A 24,693-nucleotide genomic window follows, 5' to 3' on the forward strand; every position below is an offset into this window, starting at 1 on the left:
ACCCCCGGCCTCTGCCACCTTTGCCCATGGCTCCAGGAGCTTGGCATGGAAACCAGCACAAGCTGGTTCCAGCACAAAGGAAGGCCAGTCAATGATTCATGGAGGCTCCTTTCCTGGAGACCTTCTCTGGCTATACCCAGGCACTGCCGCTGGCTCCTGTACAAGTGCCCCAGGGTGGCAGGACAAGGCAGGTGGGGATTAATCAGTGATGGGCCAGAGGAAGTCGCTCTGGGGATGGGAAGTCACAGCCCATCCCTAGTCCCCAGTCCTCTCCCTCTTTTTTTGTGACTCTCAACCTTTGTAATCTTTCTGCCTCTCTTGATAACCGACCACCTCTATCTCTCACCTACCCCCCTCCCTCTCTGCCTGTCTCTCACGCACACAGGTTCAAGCACACTCTTATCTGCCTCTTCCTTCCCCCCATGTCCCCAGCACCCTGACTCTGAACTCAGAACATCTCTCTCCTCCTTCGTCCCTCACACCTGCCCTCATGAGATGTCTTGATAAACTCAGCCATCCTGAGGATTTAAATAGCAGAATCCGAAAGCTGCAGGGCCCTCAGAAATAATGCCCAGGCTCACATTTACTATATGTTCTATAGAAAACCCGTTCTTCAAAACAGTAGTACAAGTTACTTCCAAAAGAAAGGTCTGTGGACAAATAAGTTTGGTGAACACTGGCCTAAATAAGTGTATTTTTAATTGCAGGCCTTGTCAGAGCCTCTACTATAATTTCTGTGATGAGTGATACGGTCTCCAAACTTAGCCTAATCACCGTGAAAACCAGTCAACAGCTCCAGGAGCTGGGGTTCTCATTCTGCAAGGACCGGAGGGAGCAGGTGATCCATCTAAGCTCAGGTGACCTACCTAAGCCATTCACCCAGCCCTTGGTCAAGCATGTGGATAGCACCGGCTGGTAAAAATCCCCACGGCCACTAAATTCGGTTTCAAATCTAACTCTCTAGGATTTCTCATTTTCCATTTCCAGAAAATCTCAAGGGCAGCCTGCGGTGACTTCACATTTAGGGAGAAGGAGGGAAATGGGCGGGGGAGCTAGGAGCCCTCGGAATTTTCTAGAACTAAAGCTCCGGGCCTCATGGAGGCCTTCCTAGGTTTGGTGTCTCTAGGTCCCACATTCCTGGAGGCAGATGCAGCTGATCCTCCTAGTCCGGGAGGTCACTGCCAGCAGCGGAAATTCTTGGAGTTCGTCTCGGATGGAAGGTGCCACTGGCCCATCAGTCACAATCCAGGCGCATCAGTGACTCCCGGAACTTCACGAATAGTTTAACAGAGCCATCCTCTCCCTAGAGCCCAGGAATCTTCTCACAGGGTATGGAACAGAGACACCTCTTCAGGTCTGCAGGAGAGAGGAGTGAAGTGAGGCAGGAGACAAAAAGATCCGGGTGTCCAGAGGCCTGGGAAATGCCTGCACTGCCCTGTCTTTGTGAGACCCAGAAACGAGGGTGAATGTAGGAAATCATTTTATTCCAGAGTCGCAGGCGCCCACTTGACAGCCAGCAATGCCAGGTGGCCAGCTGAGGTTAAGGGGCCGTGTGCCCTATGACCACAGGAGAGGCTGCCTCTCCAAAGCCAGCCTTGGTCAACGTCCCGAGCCAGCAAGACACGAACCCGGCTCGACCCTCACCACATCTTCTTCAGCATGGAACTCACCTCCCAGTGTCTGGCTTCCCAAGAAATGTCTGCTGAGGAAACATGTTATGTGAAAATAGAGGTTGCCAGTATTCTTATCAAATATATAATTTAGTATACATTTCTCACTGGAAAAAAAATTCTCACCGACACATGAAAGAAAAAGAAAGAAAGAAGAAAAAGAAAACCCCCACCACAGTACCTGCTGTCTAACTATCCAAGCAAGCAGCCCTGATTTGGGGAGGGAAAAGGGGGTGGGGGCTGGTCTCTACCACCCTCCCAGGAACTTGCTTTTTTCCCAGAAGGCAGTTCAACATCCTCTGCCGGGAATCCAACAGATACCCGTCTACTCTGCGGGCCTGCGTACAGTGCCCTCATATTGTTCAAAATCTCAAGCTCCATTTAAGGGAGGTTTCCTAGGAGTTCAAACAAATAACAAAAGTTGTTGAGTCGGTCACGTCATCACCTGGCATTGTAGCCTGCACAATCCAGAAGACCCTGCAGCAGGTTCCTCCGGCAGCTGAAGCCTTCCTGGTTCCTGCTTTAGGGGCTTGACATCATTGTCCCTCACACACACACACCGAAGTGATAGTCAGAATACGTGAACACCCTCAACAGGAAACTTTAAACAGGTGATTACAAGTAAGTTTCTTGGTATTGTAAGTTTCATTTGCTTGGCTTTTCCATTTGAGTTCCTTAAAGGCGTAAGTTATTTCTATCTATTTATGTTGCATTATATGAAAAATATGTTTAAAAAAAACCCCAAAACCTTGTGTTAAATAAGATGCCAGGGGCACATTGGCCACATCTAGAATGTTCCAGATTGCTATAAATGGTAGGCTGCCATCCTTGAGAACTTTTGCATTTTTATGAATTTTGGGGGTTTGCTTTTGGGAGCGGTCTGGACTCATTTATTGAATTCTTTGAGAGTCTCTTTCTCTTTCTCTCTCCTCCCTTCCTCCCTCCTTCCCTTTCATTTTTCTCCTCAAAGACAATACCTTTCTCCCTCCAACTTATAGATCTATTTGCTTACTAGCTTGTAGAAAAAATATATGCCAGTTTCCCCTTAACAAACACAAGCCAGGCCAGCCTTTTCCAGCTAATATTCTACATGGGGTCAGGCTGGCTTTAGGCAAACCAAGTATAGCACCTAGTGGACATGACTGTGGGCTGAGGACATTCCTCCAGCCTTTGACTATGTTGTAGGGACTGGTCGTGGGCTAGGCTGCAAAACTGGCAGAGTGCCGAGTCTGTGCACTTACCCAAAGCTGCGCCATGGTTCTCCCATGAGTGAGAATTGCTACGAAGGTTCTCAGGACAGATCAGAGGACGACGCCAAATATAGTAGTATTACAGGAGTGCATTCTCTCTCTCTCTCTGTGTCTCTACTTCTCTCTCTCTCTCTCTCTCACACACACACACACACACACGCACACGCACACACCCACACTTTCTAACTTAGACCTTGGACCTCTGTATATATGAATTGCATATTTCTCTCTTTACTAGAGACGATATGCAAAGTATATAACAGCCACACGTGGTAATCCAGCAGAACTACCCCACAACTTCAGTGCTAAATAAGGTCCTTGAGGCCCCCGACTGATGGGTTAACCTTTTAAGCACTGGGTTATGGAGAGGTCCACTGGAGATGAGGGATGAGAGAAGGCACAGGGTAGTCAGAGAGGCCAGATGTGAGGAGGGGTACATGAAGAGCTCCGAATAGATGAAAGCATTTTGATATTTAAGAAGTGGTGAGACCCTACTGACCCATATGGCTGGAGATCAGTTTGTCCTCATCTCGTTCCCCATCAATACACTGGAAAGAACAGAAAAATAAGCAAAATCCTATATGCGGAGAATGTGATTTTATCGGAATGAAGTAGAATCACCTGAGCAGAACGAGCTCATTAAAATTTGGGGGTACACTTCACCAGTGGCCTCTCTGCACACCCAGAGCCCAAAGTGTTGGTGGGAACCAACAGTCACTTAAGGTCTGGGGATGATGGCCCCGTAGGCAAAAACCTCACCGGCCTTTCCCACCTCGAGAATTACCCCCTTTTCAGCACTAAGGGAAGGACAGTAAACATCACCACCTGTGGGTCCTCAGCCCCTAAGAATTGCCCCACCCTGGCCCCCAGCTCACAGCAAATTCCATTCATCGTCTTCATTGTATTCTAAACCTAAAGAAAACAAGGCATCATGCCCAGCAGCTCGTCCATAAAACATTAATCACTATCCCCCTCCTTGAGAGGCTCCTGACCAGTGAAGGTGTGACCTCCAGGAGTGATGGAAAAATCCTAATGGGTCAGCACGAGGCTGGGCCACGCCAAGGGAAGGGGCCCCTGGCATCAGTTCCTCCAGTGCTTTTCCAGACCAGCCCCTGGCTTTGGTTCCAAGGATGCTGAGGACCATCCTGAGAACCCCCAAAGGGAGAGAACCATCCCCAAAAGGGACCATGGTCCTTGGGGCCAAGTGGCAAACGGCTGCCTTGAGCCACCCACACCCTTTCATTTGGGCCCTCTTCGAGCCCATGTGGGCTTTTGAGGTGGATAATGACACTGGGATCAGGGCCTGAGTCACAGGCCACCAACCCCATCGAGGCTTCATGGCATCTATGTCTGACCAGTTGCTACTGACCTCAGTCCAGAGCAATTCTTCTCCCATAGACCATTCAGCACCCCTCCAGGGTCTGGAAAGAGGAATCCGTCTGATTCCTGGAGGAGAAAGGGAAATATCAAAAGGGAACTATGGGTCTACAAAGATCCCAAATTCCTGGATATTTAGAAACCCAGAATGGATCGACCCAGTGCTTGAGGTCATACATATGTGTAGCACAAAGGCACCTTCAGGTTGATCTGAACATCCATCACAGGCCTCTGGCTGATGTTCCCTCAGAAGGGCTTGGGAAAATTATGCAATCCAGACCCGGGTTCCTTGGCCTCAGAACTGGTGGGGCAATTGTGGAACCACAATGTTTTGCTCTTGTGAGTTTAATGAAGGGACAAATAATCTAGGACTCAATGGCTGCCAAATTACATCCTGCTTCCCTCTGGGCCAAGTGCAGAGGGCACAACCTTCCGGGCCCACTGAGCCACCTCCACATGCAAGTCTCCATTGGATCATGGGGGAGTCCAGTGGAGGAAGCCATCTGTTGTCTAATCTCAGCAGGGACACAGCTGAAGGGGTGTGATAGATGCTCTCCACCAAAGCACTTCACGTGTGTAGTCACCTGAATGCTCGGCAGCTGGGGACAAAGGCTGAGTCATGGAATCTTCCAGGAAAGTTACTCTCTCCATTAAAGTTTGATGAAGAAAACAGACAAGGGCTCTGGTTGCCTCACTCCAGTTCCAGTTTTTCACCTTTTTTCTGTGCTGGGTTGGGCAGAACATGAGCAGAGCAGAGTGAGGATGACCCTTGGGGGTTGAGGTACCTGGAGCACTGAACCCATGGACTGGAAGATGAGAGGAAGTCCGGGACAGGCAAGCCCCAAAGGTTTTGCCCCAGGCCTGAAAGGGCATCTGAGGCTCCTTCAAAGTGCATCATTTTCCCTCAGGGTACAGCATTGCCCTTCCCCTTCTCATATACTATGGTGACAGAGGGTAACCTCTGAACAAGCAAGTTTATCAGATATTTTCCTCCAGATAGAGGGGCAGTCAGGCCTAGGGGCTTCTGGGGAGGCTGGGATAGGGCCATTGTCAGTGGAGCTGCCTGGGACCAGGTGGTGCCTGTGTGTCTCAAGCAGACACCATGTCCAGCTGGCTCCAAAATGAAATGCACTCTTCCCGGTGCTGGAGTCCCTTCAGCTGGCCATTCTCCTTCCTGCTTCTCACTCTCAACATCCTGCAGGTAGAGGAAGACCGGCTGCCTAGTTGGACCAGAGCCAAACTTCATGGAGGTCATGACAAAACAGGCCAGCACCACATAGTGGAGGAATCTTTGAAACCAGAAGCCAATCTTTGGAACCAGGCAGAGCATATTCAAGTCCCAATTCTGCCACCAACTTGCTTTATGGCCTTGGGTGAATCATTTTGTCTTCAGGGGCCTCAGGGGCCTCTGTAAACGGGGGCAGGCAGTCATCTCTACCTTCCAAGGGTGTTATAAAGATTAGAAAGACTGTATGTGAAGACCCAGGGAAGTTTCTCACACAAAGTAAGTGCTCAAGAACTACCAGTTCCCTGATCTCTTCTTTAGGTCCTGTCTCTTGGCACTAGGGTTGTAAACATTATAACTAAATAATCCCTAAGCAAAGCCCTGTCCTAGATGGCTGGGGGTGGTGAAGGAAGACCAGGGATTGAGGTAGGGTTCCCAGGGCCCCTGGTGGGGACCCATCTCACCTAGGGAGATGGGTCAAGATAAGGAGACAAACCAAGAAGGGCTGTGAAGAGATAGCCTTTGGCACACCCTCACAGGTGGGCCTGGGTTGCAGTGGGCTAGCCCATATCCTGTTTTCATAGTATAACCATCACCCTCCACTCACACCAGCCTGTCCTCAGCCTGGGCGGTACAGGGGCACTTTACATGGGCTGACACAGCACAGATGCCCTTTACAGGGGCCCAGAAAACACTGGAAGAAGAAAGCCTGTTCCAACAGTACTGACTCAGCCATCACTGGGGTGACCTAGCCCCTGGCCCTGTCTAGACACCCTTGCATTACCATCAGCCAGGCCTCCACCAGAGGGAGGCAGCAACCACGTGTCTCCTGGGAGCAGTGTTGGGATGCCAGGATCTTTGCAGACACCCCTCCCCCGATCAGCCCACACCTCTGGCCTGATGAGATTTCTAGAAGGTTGATGGTCCTCAGAGACTTCCAGATTCTAGGCCTCTGTGGGATCTACAAGCCCGCTAATTGGAATAGGGCCTGTTCCCTATTATGGGGCCCTCAGTTTCCCAATATAGTCCCTGCTTTGAGATACCAGCCCTAAGTGTGTATGCAGGGGGCAGAGAGGTGGATATCAGGAGTCCGTGTCCAAGTCTCAGCCTGACACAGACTTGTCTCACTGAGTTTGGGGCATGTCTCACTGAGCATCCACCTCCCTTTCTGCCAAATAAGGACAACCACACCTGCTGTGCCTCCAACGACTGAGAGAGGCCCCGAATGGGGGAAAGGGTTTTGTGAGTTCCAGAGGGCCCAGAGCGGCCTTGGAGCTACTTGAGGACAGGTGAAAGAAGCATAGACAGAGGGGGCTTTTCACGGTTCCCTGTCACCCTCATGGCAGAGGCCAGCCTGCTCTGACCTCGCTTCTCTTCCGCCTTGGGCAGACACCTTAGGATCTGACTAAAGCTACAGACTTCTTCCACAGGAAAAGTGTACATCCTCACTATGTGTGGTACATGCTTTATGGGGGCTGAAAAGCCCACAAGGCCTCAAGGGACTGGGCTGCTCCCCGCTCTTAGCTACCACAGGTCACCACCCTTCACCGGCCACCTGAGCATCACCTGTGCCGGGCACAGCTTCACTCGGTTCTGATGGCCAAGCTCCCGGCAAAACCTTGGGTCCCATTACCCAACACAGGTGTGGGTGGGGTCAGAAATGTGAGTGGAGGGACAGAGGGAGGGACAGCTGATCAGCCCCTGGTGCTCCCTGGGCCGTGCTCCCAGGAGGGCAGAGGGACTGATGGAGCTGTCACGCTTCAGTCCTTTCAGGCTCCAGAAGCAAAAGTGGTCCCTATTAGGTGCAGGACCCTGTGTTGCTCAGATGGAGTCCTGTGAGGCTGTGTCCACCCACTGAGAGCAGAGATCCCGAGGGCAAGAGGGCAAGCAGTGGCTCCCCCCACCCAGACTGAGTCCCTAGAGTGGGCATCGATCTCCTCTGGGAGCCAGAGATCCTTTGTTGGGAACACGGTACCAAAAGAAGAAAAACTACAGGAAGCCTCGATGACCTTGCAAGTCATTTTCCTTTATTGTGTTAACATATAATGAAATTCCAATTCCAAAGAGACATATATGCAGAGCAGACAGATGCAGAGTCTGGTATGCAGCAGTGAGAACCAGGCAGGAAGTGGGTCTGCCCCCTCTCCCCTCCAGCACAGCCCTCACCCCTCCTGGCTTCTAACCACCGCCCAGGCAGAAACTGAGCAGCTGGGAATAAGAGGGGTCAGTCTCACGGTCCAAGGAGTAGCCAGAGACATGGCCTTGGTTGCCAGGCCTGGCCAAATCATTAACTAGCTGTGGGACCTCGGGCCTCAGTTTCCTTATCTGTTAAAAGGGCTAGAAGTCCCTGCTAGGGAATGGAGTGTGTAGATGTTGTGACGGGTTGGTGACCATTAAGGGTCACCTGGTTGTCCTGCTGCTTTGGGATAAACTGCAGATTGAATCACTTGGGTTTTGTCACCATCGTGGCTCCAGGCGTGCCGGGGGAACCTGCTCTGGCCCTGTGGGATTGAAGAGACCAGGTAGATGGCTGCCTCTGAAGCAGACCCTGCACTCTGAACTGTCCCTGGGCTGCACTGGTAAGCTACCTCATCAGGCCAGGGCTGACTGTCCCCTCCAGGTAAATGACAAGGGAAAGCTGTGCCTGGGGTGACACAGGGAACCTGTGCAGGTCTCCCGGCTGCCCAAATGCCTCCAACCAGGAGTTTAGCAATAAGGGGGGCAGGGATCTGCTCCTCCTCTCCCCTCGTCATTAGCTGAGGGCTTGGAAACCCCGCTAAGAGTCCAGCAAAGCCCATTCGCCTCTGTGGGCTGATCCGCACCACGGTCACCTGTCCTCAGGCTCAGGGCTTCAGACGACCAACTGCCCTTTAAGAAACACACACCTGCATAAGCGTGAGCTGTGTCTACACCGGCAGGAGGAAGTGGAGAACCGAACGGTGATCGAGATGATGCAACGATAGGTGAGAAAGGTCAACTAAAGCTCAGTGAAGAACATGGGTATTCCTCCTTTGCGCGCCCGCCGGCCTCATTCCGCGATAGCAGACCCTGTCCCCACTGCATGGAGGTCAGCCCTGCTCCCCCGGGAGCCCTTCTCATGGCCTGGACTGCCTCTGCTTTGAAACATGTATGCATGTGTCCCTGTGTTCACACAGGTGTCTACGATAGCTACACATTTGGGAAAGAACCAGGGCAAGTGGAAGAAGGGCTGCCCCATACTACATCTTCTAGAACCCACGGAGTATCTACACTTACAGAACAGAGAGGCCTCAGGCCCGTATGGCTCTCCCTGACCCTGCCACTTTACAGATGGAGTCACTGAGGCCCCGAGACATGGACGATCCCAAGGTCGTACAGCGAGTTTGGGGGGTGGAGGGTGCAGGTGGAGCCAGAAGCAAGCCAAACTGCAAGAATGAAGCCTGTGTGCCACTTGCCCCCCACCCCTGCACCTCCTGGGATCTCTTCCCCTCAAAGCACCCTTGGGGACAAAGTGCATGTTTGGGAAGAAGGAGGGCCATGCCCAAAGGCACAAAGCAATAACAGTGGCGCCCCAGACACCTGCAGCAGGTGAGCTGTTGAGCAACTCTGGGATGAGAGGGATTTTCTGGCATTCCTTCCATCACACTCTGAGGGGACACCTTAGCAGAGTGGGTCCCTCTCTTTCACTTCCTCCGTGACTTCAAGGGAGTGAGTGATTGGTAAATCTTGGTCCTCAGGAAGCCCAGAGGCCAGGAAACAGAGAAAGAGAAAGAAAGTGACAGAAACAGCCCCAAATCAGGCTTGACCACGCAGTTCTGGAGGATCTTTGGGAAGTGACAGTGGCCAGCCTGTCAGAGTGGCTAAGACATGGATTTCACCCCTCCCCTCCCTCTGCCCGCCCCTGCCCCGCCCCCGCGTGGGTGCCCGGGGCCAGGGCCTCTCTATTTCGGCTTCATCTCCACCCTGGAGTTGATGTCGTCGCCATCCAGGTCATACTCCTCCACCTGGCCGCTGGTCCACACCTTCACGCGGTCTGTGAGGTCACTGCTGCGCGGGGCCAGGATGAAATCGTAGATGAGCACAGCCAGGGCTCCCCCGATGAATGGCCCCACCCAGAAAATCTAGGAACAGAGAGGGCATGCTCAGAGGGCGTCCACTGAAAGCCTCCTCTCCTGGGACGCCTTTCCTGAGTCCGCCCCTCCCCCACCCCCGCCGACCCCACGGCATGGGTTCTCTCCCACTGGTGCCTGGGTTTAGAGGCAGGCGGTGTTGAACCCCAACATCCCGATTCCAGTGCCCCCAGAGCTGGTCCAAGCCAGGACTGTGGTAGCGGGCATCTCCTTGCCTTTATGTGCCCCAACTCAGGGTGCCTGGTGTGACCAGACCAGCCCCTTCTTCAGGGTGGCCACGGCCCCACCCTCCCCAGCTTTGGAAGGGCCACAGGAACATCTAGTTTGATCAAAGGTTGGTCTGAGACAGAAACATCCACAGTAAGAACAGCTATGTCCATGGAGTGCTGACTCTGTGCTAAGCTCAACCTATAGGCAGTGAGGCCACTTGTCTCAGTGCTACCCCCAGTGGGGGGTGCTACGATGCCCCACGTCACCGCTCAGGAAATGCAGGCACCACGAGGGCCAGGAGCCCGCCCCAGGTCACCCTGAATGGGGTGCCGCTGCGATGCTGGCAGGCAGCAGCCCAGCCTGAAGTCTGATCCCACCACCCCCATGTCAGGCCTTGGTTTTCCAATTTCCTTGGCCCTGTCTGTCTCCCACAGCCTCTGTGATGAGGGAGGACGCTGCAGGGTGGAGTTGGAACTGCCATTCGGCACCTCCACTTCCCAGGGGATGGTGAGACCCCTTACCCAGTGGTCCTTGAAGTTATGAGTAATCACTGACGAGCCAAAGGACCGGGCGGGGTTAATGCCACAGCCTGTGTAGTCGATCTGCAAGGGGAAGGCAGAAGGGGGAGAGCCAGAGAAACACAGACAGAGGGAGAGGAGGCGAGGCAATGACACACAGAGAGAAAACAGGGGGGTAACAATCAGGCTCAGAAAGAGGGGCACACTGACCCAGAAAGATGGTCAGGGGGTCCCTGTGCTGCCCTCTCCTGAGCAGGACCCTATCCCCAGCCCCAAAGAGCTGATCATCCCACCCCCCTACCCATAAGAGGGTACCCCGACCACCTCTGCCTGGCCCTGTTCTCCCCACCCTACCCCCAGCCAGGAAGACCCCACACTCACCGCAAGCAGATGTCCCAGGGCCACAGAGAGGCCGATGGCGAGGGGGCCCGAGCCCCCGAGATCACGGCGCCTCCTGTCAGTGGTGGCCAGCACACAAAGCACCAGCTGCAGGGTGCCGATGATTTCGATGCCCAGGCCCTGGCCAGAGTTCACACCGGGGGCCAGCTGTAGGAGAGAGGGACAGGGAGGTTGGGTGAGTGGGCAGAGGAGGGACTCTGTCTGAGACCCGCCCCCCGGGCCCAGGCAACTTGGTGTCCTCAAAGCCCATGACATCAGCCCCTGGCTAGGCCCAGAAGGGGCCAGGCCCCTCCCGAGAATACACCTCTGGCAGTGGACACCAGGCTCTGTCCCTTCCACGACTTTGAGGAGGTGCCAGCTCAGCCCCTGGTACCTGCCTCTTCCCTGCAGCACTCCGCCTAGAGGCCAGAGAAGCCTGGGGTGAGGCAGGGCATCTGCCCACCTCCAGCCAGCCAGAGTGCCCTGCGGGTACCGAAGCCATAGGCAAGGGGCAAGCCCCACACATGGGAGGAGACGGTCAGGGATTCTCAACCCTGCAGGGAGCAGAGAAGCAAATGGCCGGAGACATTGCTTCACACTCCAAAAGTCCAGAACATTCCACCCCATCTCCTGCTGCATCTACAACTCCCAGAGTTGAGAAGGGTCTTCCTCAGTTAGCTGGCCCCAGCTCCCTTAGTCTCTCTCCCTGTTCTGGTCTCCCGCGCTGCCCTGCCCTGTCTCCTACCCACCCTCTGTCTGTCTCTCCCGGTTCTGTGTCTCTCCCATTTCTTCTCAGCCCTCCCTACATTCCCCTCCCTCTCCCTCCTGGAACGCCCCCCCACCCCCCAACCAACTCCCTGGCCACATAGGCCCCGCCACCACCGTCTGGCTACCACTTGCTTTTGGGCCACTTTTAGAAACATGAGTCATGGAAAAAGAAGGGAATGGGAGCCGTCATGAGGTCACCGGAGCCCTCCCTCTGCAGCTGCACCAGGGAGACCCCTCCCCAGGGACCCCTGCACCCGCCCCTTTGTGGGGGTCCCAGGGGCCAGGGGCACCCGTACAGGAGAGCTGGGCCACGTGAGCAAAGGCTCACTGGCAAAGATGCCTGGATGTGGCCATGTGGGCTGTCTTCCCCCAGGGCAGGGCTGGTGTGCCCAAATACGCCTGAACTTGAAGCCTCATCCTGGGGGCATGAGGGGGGCATCCTCCAAAGCCAGAGGGCATTTTTACAAAACTCTAGGGGGGGGGGCCCTCCTCCACTCCCACGCCCAGTTTTCTCAGCCCCACCCTGAGGCCATCTTACAAGAACAATTCTCTTCCCGCCTTTGTCTGCAGCCCTGGGTCACAGGGAAAGTGACTCACATCCCCTCCCCTGTGTTGCAGCCCCAGATCTAGGCCTTTCCTGGCCGACCCCAGAGCTTTGACCCCTCAGCTCAGCCAGCCCGGGGTGCAATGCCCAGTTTTGTTCCCATCCCTGTGTTCAGGTCCTGACTCTCCTACTTGTGCTGCCATGGCCATGGCCTTTCCCCAGTCTGACCCTCAGTTTCCCCATCTGTAAAACAGCTTTTCCTGCCCACCTTCCAGAGTGGCCGGAGTTTCAAAGGCAATGGTGGGGGGTATCTCGGGGCATCTGGAAAGGGCTGCTGAGGCAGGAGGGATCAGGACAGTTGTGGCTTTGTTCTGGTTCTTTCTCACCTTATCCCCAGGACTGGGGGACAGCCAGAAGGGGCGGGGCCCTGCACAGGGTTGTGGAGGCCGGAGCGAGGCCTGCCTGGAGCCAGGACAGGTTCCGTGGAGGTGAGGTTGGTGTGACCGGGCCAACTTGTACAGATGCCCGTCACACTCACACCTGCTGCTGCCCTCCTGCTCTTCCCGCTCTCTCCTCTGCTCCCCAGCGCCAGCCTAATTGCTAGCTGGCCGGAGTCCTGAAACCAGGCCTGGCATGCTGATTAATGGAGCCATCGTTCTAAGTGGTTCCTGCCTCCTATACTCCCCATTCCCCACCCTCTCACAGACTGGGCCTGGGCGAGCTCATCTCCTCCCCCAGTTCTTAACCAGGTCTGAGTACCCCAGGCCCTGCTCTGCCCAAAGGCATGCCTTCTCAGGCAAAGTGAGCAGAGCACAGGAGCCGGGGGCCATGCCCAGCACTCTTGAGTCCACAGGAAGCAGGAGAGGAGGCCACCCGCCCTGGGAACTCTGGGTTATACCCCCTTCCTGACCACCCAGGGCGTTTAGCTCAGAACCACGCAGGATGATGATCTTCCTCTCCCGATACCCATCACCACCACCACTAGGAAGCCTCCCCTGATTGCTTCAGTATCTACTGGCTACTTCTGCTTTAACCACCAACGCACTTGTGTGACTTACATCTGGAAAAACTTGATAATTCAGAACTGAAAAGGATAGTTAAAGGTCTGTTGAAACTTGATGTCCAGGAAAAGTAGGTAAACATTCAAAACATGTTACTGTTTACAACCCATTCAATTGGAAACAATTGCTTAAATAAGGCTAATCCCAGTTGTGGTCACTTGGTGTTGGGAAAAAAAAAATATGTCTGCACATCCCCAGGTAGTTTTGCCCAGCCGAGGCTTTATATTTCACTGATTAAGCCCCCTTCCAAACAACAACAACAACAACAACAACAACGCAGTTTTATGAATATAAGGATAAACAACAGACTAATCCACACATTTAATGTGAAGTATCAGAAAGACGCCAGCTCTGCATTTTCACATCAAATCCATTTACGCCCACTGTCAAGGCCCAGTTCAGATCCCACCAGCTCCAAGAAGCTTCCTCCTATCCCTGGCTGAAATTAATTTCTGCTGCTACCCACTCACGCTGTTAACCCTCCTTCCTCCTCTGTAGGTCGTCCAACCCCTGGCCTGGGAGCTTGGTGAGGACAGAGTAGGGAGACCTTCCCATCTTGCTGCCCAGGCCTCATAGGGGACACTTGCTGCATAGCGACAGAAGTAGCAGATGATGCTAATTTTCCAGAACTTCTATCCTCTCTAGAAGCAGCCTGGACGGGAAGCTCTCTGGTCCAGTGCTAGTTTATTTGCTTTGTAGCTTGGAGACCAGAGGCCAGTCATTAGTTTTTGTGGGTCTTACAGGGCAGCCATGCAAGCCTCTGTAAGAGAATGGATGAGGAGGCTGAGTCCCAGGGACAAGATAGCAAAGCCAGGATCCTTGTCCCAGCCAAGGGTCCTGATGTCTACACGCCCAGCCAAGGGACCTGGCTATTCCCAGCTTGGTCTGAGGAGCAGGCAGAAGATGGCTGTCTAGCTGCCAGTGTGCCCCAGCACCCAGGAGAGGGTGGGGGACAGGGTTGACCTGTCTAGACAATGGGTCCCTAGAACCATCCCTGCTGCCCATGGACAGACTGACCAAGGTAGCTTCCTAGGCCCAGGGCCCCAACTTGACCTGGGCACCCTGGTGTTCCACCCTTGGGGAACAGCAGGCACCAGGCCTGGCTGCACTCTGAGCATACACTCTCAAAGAACAGGGGAGGGGAGACATCGAGGCCTGCCTTGCTCACCCACTGCCTCCAGGACTCAGCACTCATGTGAGGGGGACCTCAGTGGGTCCCTTGTGTTACTCCTTCATGGATATTCCTGTGTGCATGTTCCTGTGGGTATCCACGGCTGTGTGTGCCTCCGTGTATGTTCGTATATTGGTACCTGCAGGATCTGTAGGTGACCAGATGTGTCCGGGTGTAACTCTCTCCTTTTCCTTTTCATGAGACATTAAGAGGCTTATTACAAAATAATTGAATGAAAAAGTCTATCAGAGAGCTACATAAATTCGAAACCTGTATGCGCCAAACAACATAGCCTAAAAATAAGCGACAGTTGACAGAATATAAGGAGAATTTGATCAGTCCACCACCAGAGTGAAAGAGTTTAACAACCCTCTCGTAGAAACTGATGGACTGAAGCAGTCAGACAATATAAATAGCACAAACAGGAAGGATTTGAGCCACATAATTAACAAGTTTGATTTAAGGAAACTCTGTAAAGCCATCCACCCCAAATTTGAGAATATCCACTCTTTTTCAGCCCGTGTGGACATTCAGACGAACTAGTCAGGTATTGGCCAGTGTATCTCAACTTTCTCTGAGAATCCCTATCACACAGGGTGCCGCCTCTTACCAAGGTGGGCCCTGTGCATCTGGGGGTCTCTGTGACATGTGGCCCTGTATGGCCGTGCTGTGTATCTGATGGCATTTCTGAGTGTGCAGCCCTGACTCTTTGTATCACACAGCTACACACAGAGTCCACTACTTGGCTGGGGAAAGGGGAGGAGGAGGAAAGGAAGCCCCCTTGAGGGACAAAGAGTCACAGATCTCAAAGGGCCCTTATTTGCCCCCAGAAGCCATTTCATCTTCCTGACAAGAAACAATACACAAAGTAATGGCTTCCTCCTTCCCTCCCTCCTTCTTTTCCTTACTCTAGGGCAGTCCCCATCCTCCTGCCAGGGAAAGGAAGAGGCTCCATTGAGGAGCACTTACCCCACCTTCCTAGGATCCCAGGGCCCGAGTGGAACCACCCAGGCTTGAGAATATGCTCTCTACACCCACATGTGTATGCCCCTATGTGCCATGTATGTGTGTGTGTTGAGGGGGAGGGGACGTTAGTGAAGTGTGAACACGTGCACTTTAGAGAAGCAGAAATAACCCAGGGCTGAGAGGCAGGCTGGGGGCATGGTCCTTCCCTGCCGTGATCTGCTATACAACCTCACAATCTCAATGCCTCTGTGGCCTCAGTTTCCTTATCAGTAAAATGGAAGCCTCGGCCCAGATTTTAGCCCTGGACAGTCTCCAGGATTCCTCCCTGCCTGACATGGGACCCCTAGCCCCAGGACCCACAGTCACCCTCCCGGCCAGGATCCTGAGTGCAGGATTCCCACAGAGCCATCTGACCTGGGGTCTCAATACGGCACACTGCTGTACCCCCACACAGCCAGATGCCCCCAGAGCTGGCTGCGGGCAGATTCTACTTGCACACCTAACGATAGGGAGCTTACTGGCTTGGTGGCAGCCCCTTCCTGATTAAAAATAAAAATTGCTTCTTTGCACTGAGCAGACATCTGCCTCTCTAGTTGTCCTGGTGGTGGAATTTCAGGCACTGAAAGGAGCTGCTAATGGGAACAGGGCATTTTCCAGGCTTTTCTACCATTTTTGAGTTGGGGTTCTTAACTCCACAGAACTGCAGCTCCTTGGTTACATAAAGAGAACCCCTCACTTATCCCCCTAAGCATCACTGTGGGCAAGGAGCCCCCCCCCCCCACATCCCTGGGGAGAGGCCCAGGCTGAGGGGACAAAGGCCATGACAACATTTTCCTGTCGACACCTGTGAGTGTGTTGGCTCAGCCCCAGCTATTCAGGAGACCCCAGACCCACTGGCGCTTCCAGAGGGCAGGGACCATGGCCCCCAGGGAGGCTCTACCAACAAGAACAGAGGGCTCCTGAGGAAGCCCTGAGCCAGTCCCTGAGGGGTGGACATACGGCACGTTTAAGCCACCTGGGGAAAGCCCTGGCGGCTAATGCTGAAGGAACCCTTGCTGAGTGGGGCCCTAGAGAAAGTGGGGAGCACTCTCTGGGACTGAGCTCAGGTTAGAGGGCCCTACAGGCAATTGGCCCGCAATGAACTAATGGCTCAAGGTGTGAGAGGAAGGCTGTGACCCAGGGGCGTGAGGGTGAGGTGCGTCCCCTCAGACTGAGGCACTCCAGCGGGCCACGTCCCCTCTCGTGGCACTGCCCCTTCAGACAAGGATTCGCAGAGCGAGCCCTGGTTAAGGCCAGGTATTGGGGTGGGCAGCCTGGGGCTGGCAGGGCTGCTCCGAGGGCCCCCACAGGGGAAACAGCCTCAGAATTTTCTGTGGCGAGGGAAGTCTCCACCACAAAACTCCTGCCTCTCGATGCCCTCCCCCTCATCTGGTTCTGGCTGGAAACAGTAATTATATGTCCCAGCTGTGGCACCACCACCCAGCCCCCAGCCCCCCTCTCTGGGCACATTCGTCTGAAAACTGGCTTCCCTTTCCCCAGCCCACCCCCAGCTCTGGAGGAGGCAGAGGGGCCCTCAACCCTGGAAGAACCGGTGGCCCAGCGCGGGGGTGGGGGGGAAGGGGGCCAACAGGGAAGGGACAACCCTCTGGCTCTGTGGTTGGGGAAACTGGGGAAGGGGAGAGTTTAGGGCTGAGTCCAGGCCCAGGCCGTGACCTCCCACTGCCGCCTTGCCTGTGCTCACAGCCTGTGCCACCCTTTCTCTGCCTGCAACCCCCTTTTCCTGCCTCCACATTCAGGTTCCCCATGGAGCTTCCTCCCCGAAAGCCTTCCAGGCCCTTCCCACCGCTCAAAGGCAGAGAGGTTCCTTTGCCGCTCTGACAGTCCCAACACCTCTTATCACACCTGCCTCCTGCCCCATATCGTGGGCAGCTGTGCGCGGGGCTTATCTTGCTCGCCAGGGTCTGCCAAGGGTAGGGAGCTGGTGACTCAGCCCCCAGCTCAGCCCCCAGCAGTCCCATTTTGGTTTGCAGGGAGCATGGGTGAGTGAGCCAGAGAGGGGAGGAATAAAAAGAGCCAGCTAATAGTCAGGACTCCCAGGTCCAGGAGCATCTTGCATTTTCCAGAGCCCAGCCACGCCCTGCTGTGTCCCTATTTCACAGACGGACACTGGGGCCACACAGGCGAGCTTGTTGGCCTGAAGTGTTTCAGTGTCTGACAAGGACAGAGGGAGACGGGGACACCAACCCCTGCCTCTGAGACTGTCACTTTGGGCCTAAATTGGGGTTTGGCTCTTAGAACCAGCCAGGATCCTATAAGCTGGACAGAGGCCCGTGGTCTCTCCAGGGTGCATCCCAAGTCCTGACTCAGTGAGAAGAGAGTTGTCCCACCATGCCACCAGGGGCACCCCCTGACTCACTCCAACCACTTCCTGCCTCCTTTCCCTATTTTCCTTTGAAATCTCCATGCCAACAAAGGGCCCCACCTAGGTTTGGGCCAGGGTGGGGTCCGGGGCCCAAGGGGCTATGGGAGCCTCCAGCAAAGCCTGGGGGAAAGAATGTGTCACTTGCTGCGTAGACCGGTCTCTGCCCCTCTCGAGGCATTGAGGCCGCCTGCCGGGTCCCTTCAGATCCCTTCAGATCCCAAGTCCAGTGTCCCAGAGGAGGCCTTGAGAGAGATGCTTTCTCTGTTTCTAGGCCTAGAACTTGTGCTTCTGGACCCCAAACTTCCATTGTGTGGACAGGAGAGTGCCTGCACCCCACCTCAACACTCAGTACCCTTGTGTTCAGTATGGCCCCTCTTAGGCTCCTCGTAGCCAGACCCTCCTGGGAAGGCTGATAAACTCAAATCTGCAAAGTGAGCTTGCTGGTGGTATGGGCAGGGCCGAGAGAGATCTAGAGACCTGGGTTCCTTCTTGGAGTCTCACGGTCCTCAGCTCCAGTGAAACTCAACAGGTGAGCAGAAGCAGGCCTTGAACACGGTGTGCTTGCCTCTGAGACCAGGGCTGGCCCCTGCATGAGCTTATCCCTTTCCCCCCCCTATCTGCAACCTGCCCAGCCCAGGCATCTGGGTAACTCTGCAAAATGGAGGTCAGAGAAGGGAAGGGACACTGGATCAGGGTGTGGCCAGATCAAAATGACACCGTGGGTGCCCACCCTCCCCCACATCTGCCCGTGATGCCTGAGTTAGAGCGCAAGGTCTGACAACAGATGCCTGTCCTGCCTGTCCCTTGAGAAGGAGGGTCAAGAGGGGGCAGAAGGCCTGAAGAGATTCAACCCCGCCCCTGCGAGGCCCTTTTCCCCACCCCCCATCGCGCCCAGCCCAGCCCTAGTGTGAACCTGACCCTACCCAGGGGGCACTCTCCGAAGTCACCTGGCTCTGCCCCTCTGGAGAGGCTGAGGCTTGGAGGAACGTGGCCTGCCAGAGTTCTGTCCCTTCTACCCACCTTGGCCACGTCTTCCCTGACTAAAGTCTAAACTCCAGCCTGTAGGCTAATCTTCAATCTTGGGCTGAGCCACAGTTAGCTCCTCGGAGGGGGCTGGGTAAGGTGTCACTGTGACACAAGAAGTGCTAATTCCCCCGTGGCAAGGCCATGCCCTCACCAAGCCTCCCCAAGCTGAAGCGCCCGGGTCTGAACTTCGGCTGGGAAGCGCGAGAACGATTGCTATATAATCACCCGCCAAGGAGCCCTTGGCCGGCTCCCTCACCGTCCCTACACCCGCCTGCCCTGCCCGGGCCTGGCCAGCCTCCTTTCTGTAGATCTGATTCCTCCTCTGTGCTCCTTCACTCTCCCCTTCCCTGGGACGGCACCCTCCAAGCCTTCCTCAGCCTCTCTCAGGCCAGATTCCCCCCTGCTGTGGCCCAAGCCAGGTCTGAGTTTGCACTTGGCTGAGGGTCTGGAAAAGCCCAGGTCCGCGACAGCAGGCAACTGCCGCCAACGGCCAATTAGCTGTGTTAAGCGGCCCGGGAGGAATGCTTCTCAGCAGCTGCCACCCAGTCGCCAACCTCTGCTTACCACCAGCACCCCCAGCCCAGACCCCACTCAAGCCAGGAGCAGTGGGCACACACAGGTACACGCACACACCCCCACCCACTCACGCAGTGGCCCTAACTCTCCCAGGCACACTTCTAGACACAGACGCACGCGGGGGCACACAAGCTTACACAAGCTCAGAGACCCATGCTAGCATCCACGTGCACACACCGCTCACACACACACACACACACACGCGCGCGCGCACGCGCCATGCCTCACAGTGCCCGGCGACAGAGAATGGAGCCCAGACAGGAGGCAAGATGTCCCCACGCTGGCCGCCACCCCACACTGCAATCCAGGAAAACCACCTGCAAACAGCCGAGAGAGTGTTTTCACCCCCGGTCTTTGTCCACTCCCTGGGGACCAAGGAGCAGGAGGGGCTTTTTCCTTGAAGGCAGTTCGTTCGGGGCCCTGTGTGACCGTGGGGCCGCCCACCTGGGTCCTGCTCACGCACTGGCAGACCTGACACGGACATGCCCGGGATCTAGGTCAGGGCAGCAAAGGAGCAAAGGGACAGCGGACAGCGGCTACTGGGGGCCGGGCTGTGGGAAGAGGGAGCTGGCTGCACAGGCAGAGCGGAGGGGGGGCCGAGAAACTACAGCCGAAAGGTGCAGCACCATTGGCCCGAAGGTTAGCTGCCTCCAGAGCTTATTCCCCACAGTAGGTGCCCACAGGGGACATTGGCAAGACTATTGTTCTCTGGGTCTCGGCTTCCCACAGTGCCTGGCAGAAAGCAGGCTCTGGGCTGCAGGTGTAGCTGAGCACCAGCCCCAGCTCCGCATGACCCCCAGAAGCCTCTTGTCCCCTCGGCTCCTCAGTGTCCCCATCTGCACAATGGGTGGAGGGGGAGACCTATGCCATCTCTGCCCCGTTCCAGAGCCCTGGTGCCTGGGACGACCTCACATACCTCGTTTCGGCCGAGCGAGTTGTCCGGCAGGGAGGAGGTGACGCCCGAGAGGATGGCAGTGGCCACAATGGCCCCCACACACTGGGCGATGATGTACATGATAGCCCTGAGGATGCTGATCTGGCAGCTGAGCAACAGCCCCAGCGTGACGGCCGGGTTGAGGTGGGCGCCACTGATGTGGCCCACGCTCTGGGCCAGGGTGGCGATGCTCAGCCCGAAGGCCAGTGACACCTTCACGTTGTCCTGGGAGGCACCTGCTGTCTGGTTGTTCTTCACCGGGTAATTGAAGCCCAGGGCGGAACCGATGCTGATGAAGACGAAGAGGGTCATGGCCAGGAACTCGGCCACCACAGCCCTCCAGAAGAGCTTCTTCTTGAACTCGCTGGCCATGCTGGCAGGGGGCTTGGCTTGAGACCGCTGCCTGGTGCTCGACTCCCTCTGAGAGCTGAGCCACAGCCCGGGCTGGGCCTATTTATAGGGCCCCGGGGGCAGGAGAGAGGGGGGAGCACAAAGGGAGGAAGGCCTCTCCTCGCTCCTGGCCCGCCCCACACTGCACGGGCCTCCTCTCAGCGATGGATGCAGACACAGCGCTGCTGTCGGCCTGCCAACTTTTTTCCCTCCCTCCTCTCCCTCCTCCCTCCCTCTCTCCCTCCGCCCTCAGCCCTGCCCAGCCCAAGGAGGCAGGCAGGAGGCAGCCACTGCTCTAATAGGCTTTGGGAAATTCCTCCAAGTTGGCCCCACTCAGGGGGCCACAGAAGTCCAGGTGTCCTTGCCCTACGTGCAAAGCTCAGGGGGTGCCCGCAGGCAGAGCCAGGAGCACTGGATGGGGCAGGCTGGACTCAGCAGGTGGACGGTGCCTTCCCTGGAGGCGGGGCACCATGATACTGCTTGCCTGGCATCCCCATCCCATCCCAGGGTGGCGTTAGTCTGGAGTCCCCGGGTCCAGGGGTCCCTGGGGGCATTCTGGGCCTCCTGCATCCCAGACTAGGCCTGGCCACTGGAAGTCACTTTAGGGATGTCCCGGGCCCCAGAGCCACTGGCCAGGTCCAGTTGATGGGGGCTCAGAGGCATTAAGACTCACAGAGAGCTTGTCTGTGGCCCACCCTCCACTCTGGGGTCAAGGGCAGGCTTTGGGGGCCTTCACGCTTCTGGAGAAATTTGAACCAATGATTTCAGGGCTGGTGGGGAAAATGGGAGCAGTCTAGGACTTTCCTCTCAAAGGCTGCAAGCCGGCAGACCACTGGGGAGACAGAAGGGACAGCAACCTAGACTGGAGACAGGAAGGAAAGAGGAGAAAAGACACAAGATAAGGGGAGAGGCAGAGACACAGACTGAGAAGGGAAGACAGACAGACAGACAGGGGAAAACAGAGGGAATGAAAAAGTAAAAGGGCAAGTAGAATCCCAGCAAAAGTGGAAGTGAAAGAGAGACATCTCCAGGCCAGGCCGAAAAGGAGAGACAGACAGGGAACACAGAGGGTGAAGAGATAAACTAGAAAGAGAGGAGACAGGACTGGACCCAGAGGCAAGATACAAAGGGGGAAAAATGGGGGAGGGGACAAGGCTGCTCTGCAGACCCCTGTGGTCCACCCTGTGCCCTCCCTGCACAGCCTTAAGCCAGAGGCCCAAAGGCAGCTGATAAACTGTGCAAGCAACTAGACTCCCACGGGCAGGCAGCTGCTGCCGGTCCGCCAGCCTGGGGCAGTCAGGGTGTGCAGTTAGGGACAGAGCAGCCAGGTGGGGCCCTGGGAGGCAGGCAAGGCCCGGCCCAGGAGGGAGGGGCCCACTCTGGCCCTCTCCTCCCACCTCCTGCCTACCCGTCCTCAGTCCTGCTCCTGAGTATTGACTTCTCCTCAGTTTACAGGTGGCAAACTGAGGCCCAGCAAGGGGAAGGACATCTCTAAGTTCTGCATGTGCCAAGGGCAGGGCATGAATGGGCATGCGGGTCTTTGGCCTTGTGTCCAGGGGCCATCTGCCGAAGATGACACCATGCCCTGTTGGCCACCCTTTTGCCTGGCTGCAGCACGCGCCGAAGCCACCCTAGAGCGGCGACGAACCACCCAGGGATCAGCCCGGGATTTGCCGGGAGCAGGAGGCCCCCTGGGGGTGGAGGTGGGGGGAGCCGTGGCCACCTAAGTGCCTGTAAGTACAGGATGGAGTGGATGCAAGGCATGGAGTTGGCACGGTGGCCAGAGGGCCCTGCACGCTCAGCAAGGCCCGGCGGCCGGAGGTCATCAGTGCCTTATTAACCACCCAAGAGAGGGAGCCAGCCGGACTGGGCCACTTCCCGGAACCTCCTCCACATCCTTTCCTCTGGGCAGCACTTGCTCAGCTCTCCACACCCCAGAAGGCTGCTGCCTTATGCCTGGCCCTGGCCATTTCCCACGACCCCTCCGGCCCCCTGAGCGTCCTGGCCCACATCTGTCCCTGCCCTCCACTCGGTGTGGGGAGGAGTTCAGATGCTGGCAGGTACCAGGACTCAGCCTGGAGGCTTGAGGCAGGCAGCAGGGGGAGAGCTGGCACCAGGCCCACAAGGGCCACGGGACTCAGGCTCGTGCGGGGGTGCAGGACTTCCTGCTCCGGTTTCCATGACAGGCTCCACGGGCCGGGTCAGGATCTGTGAGGAAGCACCGTGTGCTGCTATGCACCTGAGAGTCACCTGGGATATTCTCATTTATCCACCAAATATTTACTTAGCGTGCCTCATGTGCCAAACTGCTCTGAGCACTGGGGTGACGGCTGCAAAGCAGACCGCCCAGCTCCCTGTCCTTCTGAAGCCTGCGTTCTAGCATGGGTAGGCTCCATGTGGGCACTCCAGATGGTGGAGTTTGCAGCTGTGCAGGGCACACGTGCATGACTGTGTACTTGCCGGGGACCTGCGCCCTTCTGGAGCAGGGCATGACATGGGGGGGGGGGGGGCGCGGAGTAGCAAAGCACTTTTGCCTAGGCAAATTAGGCACCCACCCATCTCAGGATGATATGAGGGTCCTCGAGACAACACCCTGGACATCCACTGCATCTCCTGCCCCCTCCCCCATGCCCACCTGGCCTCTGCCTTAAAGGCCACCCACCATTATACTCCATTCCTTTGGGCAAAGGCATTGCCATCACCAAGAGAGGCCGTCAGAGTGCGGACATCTCTAGAACAATGCCCACCTCCTTCACCCACCATCTCCCATAATGGAGAAGGGCCTGTGTAGCCATGACCTGACCATTTCAGTGCAAGAGGGAGAAATGCCACTGCAGCCCAAGACCCAGGAAGGCTGCAAACCCCATGGTCTTCTTCTCCCTGGTCTGCCACAAATCCTGGCTACCCGGGAAATGGAGGAAGGGAGGAAGGGAAGGAGGGAACAGTCTCGGGCTGAGGGCTCATCTTCACCACAGCCCTGGGACGCTCAGATGTTAAGTGATTGGGCAAAAAATGGCAGAGCTAGGATTAGAACTCAGGACCCCCGCCCCCCCACCCCAGCCCAATTCCCAGAACCCCAGTCTGGTTCTCTGTTCGCCTGTCAGGAACGGCCCCTGATGGCCCTGATTACCAGATGGAAAGCCAAGTTCTGATGGCCCAGTAACAATGACAGGACCGAGAAATCCAGGCCCCAGGATGGGCAGGGAACATGGGGGCAGAAAGGAAAGGGCCATCTCCAACCTCTCCGCACAATTGGGACAGGGTGAGGGGTGGATGGAGAAGGAAGCACTGAGCTAAGAGTGGACACTCAGAGTGCTGGGAGAGACCAGAGCCACCCCGAGCCCTACAACCCCGGGGAGCTTGGGCTCTGAGGCAGGGTGTTACCCACACCTCAGCTCCTCCCCACCGCGTGGCCTGCCTCCGTGAGCTCTGTGTCCCTCCCACGGACAGTGGCACAGGCCCAGCCTCCAGATCCCACAGGCCCGAGCCAGGCTACATAAGGGGAGACTGCTCCCCTCCCCAACTCCTGAGCCCCGGGCGGGGCTTGAAGCCACTCAAGGCCGGGCACTGTCTGGCCCTACAGGAGCAACAGTCTGAAATCGTTTTACCAGATGTGCCTTATTTCTGACGTGCCCGGCGAGACCCACTTTCCAGTCAGAGCTGGCTGTTTCCAGGACAATCTGGGCCGTAGCTCCACCAAGATCCAGCGGGAAAACCTCAGGCTTTGTCCAGAGATGGGTGCACAGCTTCTCAGATGCATGGAAGATGGGGGGGGAAGATGCAGTCCCAGGCTGCATGGGGAGAAGACACCCATGGGTGTGGTCGCAGCCGTCACTCTTTCAGCCAGAAGCTTCTGTGGAGCCCCTCGCAGAGGGGCTGAGGGGAGTGGACCCTCCCTACTGGGCGGGGCAGGGGTTTCCCACCCACAGGCCTCGGTGTGGGAAACAATGACTTCATTCCCTCCGGGAGGCCCACCAGGAAGATGGAGCTGGAGGCGGAAGGGAATTCTGACAGCAGACTGGCTTTGACCATGCGGTCACCATCAGCTCACCAGCATGTTGGATGAATCTTCCAGAATCGGTCAGGCTTTCCTGAATT

The 24,693-nt window shown here is 56.1% G+C and overlaps 1 protein-coding gene across 1 annotated transcript; it reads right to left on the reverse strand.

Annotated features, from left to right (window-relative positions):
* Positions 1-7,527: 7,527 nt before the first annotated feature.
* Positions 7,528-20,677, reverse strand: AQP1 (aquaporin 1 (Colton blood group)). The gene is made up of 4 exons (XM_015065050.3): positions 20,188-20,677; positions 10,741-10,905; positions 10,363-10,443; positions 7,528-9,622 (listed from the first exon to the last, which is right to left on the reverse strand). The coding sequence occupies exons 1-4, from the start codon at positions 20,575-20,577 to the stop codon at positions 9,443-9,445; spliced, it is 816 nt and encodes a 271-aa protein (XP_014920536.1). The 5' UTR covers positions 20,578-20,677; the 3' UTR covers positions 7,528-9,442.
* Positions 20,678-24,693: the final 4,016 nt, after the last annotated feature.

Source organism: Acinonyx jubatus, chromosome A2 (genome assembly GCF_027475565.1).
Source record: "Acinonyx jubatus isolate Ajub_Pintada_27869175 chromosome A2, VMU_Ajub_asm_v1.0, whole genome shotgun sequence".
Lineage (NCBI taxonomy): Eukaryota > Metazoa > Chordata > Mammalia > Carnivora > Felidae > Acinonyx > Acinonyx jubatus.

What these genes read in the sequence shown, in the direction of transcription:
- AQP1 (XM_015065050.3), bottom strand. Translation starts at nt 20,577, where the DNA reads ATGGCCAGCGAGTTCAAGAAGAAGCTCTTCTGGAGGGCTGTGGTGGCC. An exon ending in CCCTGGGACATCTGCTTGCG is followed by an intron (nt 10,444 to 10,740) that starts GTGAGTGTGGGG and finishes TTCCCCTTGCAG; the next exon opens with ATCGACTACACAGGCTGTGG. An exon ending in ATAACTTCAAGGACCACTGG is followed by an intron (nt 9,623 to 10,362) that starts GTAAGGGGTCTC and finishes CTCTGTTCCTAG; the next exon opens with ATTTTCTGGGTGGGGCCATT.